At 62.1% G+C, this 4672-nt stretch overlaps 2 protein-coding genes across 3 annotated transcripts in view; one reads left to right on the top strand and one right to left on the bottom strand.

The window, feature by feature from the left end:
* Window positions 1-3044, bottom strand: part of CHLRE_13g602950v5 (uncharacterized protein) — a 15282-nt gene extending 12238 nt beyond the window's left edge. For both annotated transcript variants that reach the window (XM_043069813.1, XM_043069812.1), the window contains exons 1-4: window positions 1400-3044; window positions 935-992; window positions 615-673; window positions 164-217 (exon numbers count right to left, since the gene is read on the bottom strand). In XM_043069813.1, the coding sequence (XP_042917778.1) occupies window positions 164-217; window positions 615-673; window positions 935-992; window positions 1400-2266 (1038 nt within the window). In that variant the 5' untranslated portion in view covers window positions 2267-3044. The remainder of the gene's footprint in view (window positions 1-163; window positions 218-614; window positions 674-934; window positions 993-1399) is intronic.
* Window positions 3045-3144: 100 nt separating this feature from the next.
* Window positions 3145-4672, top strand: part of CHLRE_13g602901v5 (uncharacterized protein) — a 5508-nt gene continuing 3980 nt past the window's right edge. Inside the window, exon 1 of the mRNA XM_043069811.1 lies at window positions 3145-4398. Within this exon, the coding sequence (XP_042917775.1) occupies window positions 3440-4398 (959 nt within the window). The 5' untranslated portion in view covers window positions 3145-3439. The remainder of the gene's footprint in view (window positions 4399-4672) is intronic.

Raw genomic sequence — 4672 nt, 5'->3', positions numbered from 1 at the left:
GTGTCGGTAGCAGCAGCAATAGCAGCAGTAGCAGTAACAGCAGTAGCAGTAGGGCACATTAGGGAGTAGCAGGCAGTCTGGGGAGGATTGGCAGGTCGAGTACGCAACTCGTGTCTGACAGCAAACGCAAACCCTGTCGCCCCCCCTCTCCCCGGCAACGCACCTGGTCGTGGTTGCCTACCAGCATGAGCACCGGGCAGCGCCACCCCGACATCTCCTGAGGCGGAGGAGATAAGGAGAAGGGAGTTGCATGAGCCCAACCGGTTTTTACCATTGCCACAAAGAAACTAGGGGGGTTTGCATGCGCGAGCGCAGCGCAAGTGGGGGACGGGGGTGAAATGGGCGGTTGCGCCATCCCGGCATGCAACTAGGGGCACCGTTTACCTCCCCCTCCTCCCCTCCTCCCCTCCTCCCCCGGCGCCGCTCGCCCTGCCGCTCCACGACGCCTCGGCCCACATCCCATAAGTATTATCGCTTGCAACTAACACCTCTGCCTGTGCTCCGCTCGTTTCCGTTTTGGTGCTCCGCTCGTTCTCAATTAGTTTTGGGTTGGTATTTGCAACCCGCCTCCCCCTCCCCTCCTCCACCTCCCCTCCCCCAGCTCTCGCTCTCACCTGCAGCACCTGGTTCAGCGGCTCCACAGGCAGAGCGCCGCGCTTGTCCCAAAAGTCACCTGGGGTGGGGGGTGGGTGGCAGTAAGCAACCAGAGACGCGAGAAAGCAGGACCGGACAGGACAGGACAGGTGGTATGGGGGCGGAGGATTTCACGTGCCCGAGCCCAGTGAACCGGTCCCGTATCGAAATGGCGGGGGGGGCAGCTGAGTGAGCGGGTCCGCCACCAACCTGACAACACCCAGCCAACCTGCTACCACCCAAATCCACACCAAACCCACACCACATCCACACCCACACCCACGACCACACCCAAGCCCACCTAGGAACAGGATGCCGGCATTCCGCGCCTGCGCCTCCGAGTGAACCGCCCGCAGCACCTGTGTGTACGTGTGTGCGTGTGTGTGTGTGTGTGTGTGTGTGTTGTGATGGTGGTGGTGATGGAGGTGGTGGTGGGAGGGATCGTTCTAGGGCTGTGGCTGTGGTTTGAGGAGGTGTGGAGGCGTGAGGACTGCGCGGCTGAGCCCATGCCGGTTGGCCCGCGGCCCTGCGGACCCATCCCAGAGAGATCCTCGCCACATACGCCGCACTACTGCCCACATCCCCAGTACCCATGTGCTATCCACACGCAAACACACGCACACACACACACACACATACACACACACGCACACACACACACACACACACACACACACACACACACACACACACTCTCAGCATCGCATACACTGTCTTTGTGATTTGTTTTCCTTGTGCTCTTTAACACTAAGACTCTCCCTCGCACCTGCAGGCACACCCCCAGTGACGACTCGCGCACGTGCAGGTCACTGAACACCACCCATTGCTGCACAGCCGTGAAGGCGGCGCCGCGAGGCAGCTTGGAGCTAAACACAACCGGCTGCGGCGGCGGCGGCTGTAGCTGCTGCTGCAGCGGCTGCGACGACTGAGGCTGTAGCAGCGGCTGCGCAGGCTGGGAAGAGGAGGGGGAGGAAGAAGGGGTGGAGGGGGCGGTGCGGCTTCGCCGCGTGCGCGTGCGAGCCGGCGTGGCTGCTACTGCCGGTACCGTTTCGTCACCATCGCTGTCGGCAGAGGCAGTGCCGGTTGCTACAGCTGTGGGTGTGGCTGTGGGTGTGGCTGTAGCAGGGGATGAGGAGGACGTCGAAGAAGCCCGCCGCGCCCGTGTGCGTTTGGGCTTTGTAGGGGCCGCGTCAGCGGCGCTGGCGGTGGCAGCCTCCGAGCCTGCGGCCTCAGCCATCCCTGCTGCAGCTGCAGCCGTTATCTCAGCTGCCGCCGCCGCAGCAGCAGCTGCTGGCGCCGCTGCTGCTGCTGCTGCTGCTGCTGCTGCTGCTGCCGTGTCCTTCGCGGCCCGGCGCGGCGTGCGGGTGCGCCGTGGTAGCACGCCTGGCGGCGGCGGAAGCGCCGCCTCTGCAGTGTCCAAAGGTCCCGCCACGCCTCCTGCCCCCGCTCCTGCCCCCGCTCCTGCCCCTGCTCCTGCCCCTGCTCCTGTCGTCTCGCCTGTCGTGTTAGAGCCGATGCTGTGTGTCGAGGCCCGAGTGAGGGCATGGCGGCGAGGACTGCGAGGCCTGTGCGCGCTGGCGCTGCCCCGGCTGCTACCGCTCTCGATCAAAACGGCAAAGCCTCTCGCAGTCATCTGCCTTCGGGACCCCGAGGCAGCTGCGGTAGCACATGCGCTGACGCTTAAAGTAAGTCTCCGAGTGGGTACCTGGCGACCGGGCCGCGATAGGCCGGACGCACGGGCATGCTGCTGCCGGGCGACCGAGACCGGGCCGGGAGCACAGGGGACTCCAGTTGTTCCCGAGCCCGCCAGTGATCGACATGTCAGCGCACATGCAAGCGCTGGAGACGTATGCAAGCTGCTCATTTATGCGCGATGCAATGTGTCCCGCTAGCCGCTTGACGCTCTGGTGCGCAGTATGCTGTTAATGCCAAATGGGCTTTATGGTTTCACGCAATCCAAAATGATGAACAGACGATACCATGTTTGTGGAAGTTGTGCCGTCGCAAGCGCGGGAAATGAGGAAACAGCTCTTCGATAGATATAGCTCTGAGTATCTATAGCTTTATTTATAAGTATGTCTGCCAGGATGCACCATCATGTGCAGAGCGCGAAGGGCCGAAGGCCAAGCTGCATGGCGCCAAGCGGTCCTGCCGTTCGACTCCCGCCCCTCCTATTATAAGTCCTTCTCCCCTCCTTTACGCCTTGCGACGCAGAATGCATGGAATGACCTTGTCGCAGGGATTTTGGCAACTTACAGTTGCGGGTGCTGGGCGTGCGCGGATGTGAGTGGATGCATTCGCTAGTACAGCGACGTAAAGCGCCAGGAACCAGCAAGCACACCTCAATATACAACGCACTATAGTTAATAGGACTTGCTTTTGTTTCACGGTGGGAGCAGACGGGGGAAGGTCAGAGGACGTGCGCGCGGGGGAACAGAGACAGAGTCCCAGCGGGGGTAACCATACACGCGTGTCAGTTTCAGGTATGCGGCCCTGGTCACTGTGCCATGAATTATGCACTGTGCATTGCAGTTCTGGCACAGTGCTGAAGGGGCAATCAAGGGATGCAGGAAGGGAAAAGGCACCCGCAGATGGCCCCCAACTGTGCCAGAGAGACCTCATGCGAGAGTCCGTCGCAAATGGGCAGCGACAAGATTTATATTAGCAACTGCGCACACAAAGCTGCTAACCGTTCGTCCCACAATTATAAGCCCTGGTCTCACGTGCGCGTGGGTCTGCTTTTTCCCAAGCGAGGCGCTGGCGAAGACCTCATTGTGCCTCGGCAACAGCACATGGTTTGGTAATCATGTCACGAGCCATTGAAGGAGTGGCCAATCGGCTGTGGGCACAGTCACGCAATGCCTTGGCGGGCACCGCGCAGCAGTCGTTGCTTGCGGCCTCAACGAGCTCGCTGCCCTCCACTCCAGAACTTCCAAAAATTGCACGCTCCGAGCCAGCTTCTATTGGTCTGCCGGCTCGGAGATTTGGCGCTGGCCAGGCACCCTGGCTGAGCTCGGCAGCCAGCGCTCGGGTCTTCTGCAGCTGGCCGGCCCCTTCCACGGCGACCGCTGCGGAGGCGCACCCGCAGCCTCAGGCATCCTCTTCCTCCTCCACTTCTTCTTCTACACACAACCCAACCCACTTCCTTATGGACGTGGAGGCGGAGCGCCGCCTGCAGGAGTTCCTTGCAGCAAGCCGCCCGCAGGCCGCGCAACACCCACACCAACACCCACACCCAAACCCACACCAACCGGCAACGCAGCTGCCACCCAACCGCCACGAACCGCAAGCCGCAGATCGGCCCTCGCCCGCGCACGCTTCTGGGATAGAAGGCAGCAGCAGCACCAGTGGTGGCGGTAGCAGCTGTAGTAGTGGCAGCGGCAGTGAGTTGCAACCGCTAGCAGCATCTGCATCTGCATCAGCAACAGCAGCATCTGCATCTGCATCAGCAACAGCAGCAACAGCAACATCAGCAACGGCACGGTCACGAGCCCGCGCCGCCCTCCGAGACGCACCAGCCTTCAACCCCCGCGCGTCAGGCGGTGGCGGTGGCGGAGGCGGCTGTAGCACCGCCTCCTCCCGACCAGCTACTGCCACAACCACCGCAGCAGCAGCAGCAGCCATGCCGCAGCCACAGCCACAGCCGCACCCTGCATCGCCCACGCCCGTGGATTGGCGGGAGATGCTTCGGAGGGCGTGGGAGGCGGCGGAGGAGGAAGGGCGGCAGGCGGTGGCAGGAGCCGCCATGCTGACTGACACGTTCAGGTGAGGATAGCGATAGCGCGTGTGGGTTGTGTGTGTCAAAGCAGTATCGCTTGTCTGCTGTGCATTTGTTTTGAACACACAAAGAATTGGGCACCGTTTACGACTCTGGTTGGGATGGTTTGGCCTGGGTCTTTGCCTGGACTCGTCGGCGCTGTGGTGTGGTGGTGCTGTTGTCCACACAGATTGCCCACTGCTCTGCTAGCCTTAAACCCCGTGCTTAGGCCCTCTGCCACTCCCCACACGCCTGCCCGTCCACCCTTCTCCACTCCCCCCT

Source organism: Chlamydomonas reinhardtii, chromosome 13 (assembly GCF_000002595.2).
Source record: "Chlamydomonas reinhardtii strain CC-503 cw92 mt+ chromosome 13, whole genome shotgun sequence".
Taxonomy (NCBI): Eukaryota; Viridiplantae; Chlorophyta; class Chlorophyceae; order Chlamydomonadales; family Chlamydomonadaceae; genus Chlamydomonas; species Chlamydomonas reinhardtii.
Note: the sequence above shows the minus strand (reverse complement) of the source record. Positions and strands in the feature narration are given on the sequence as shown.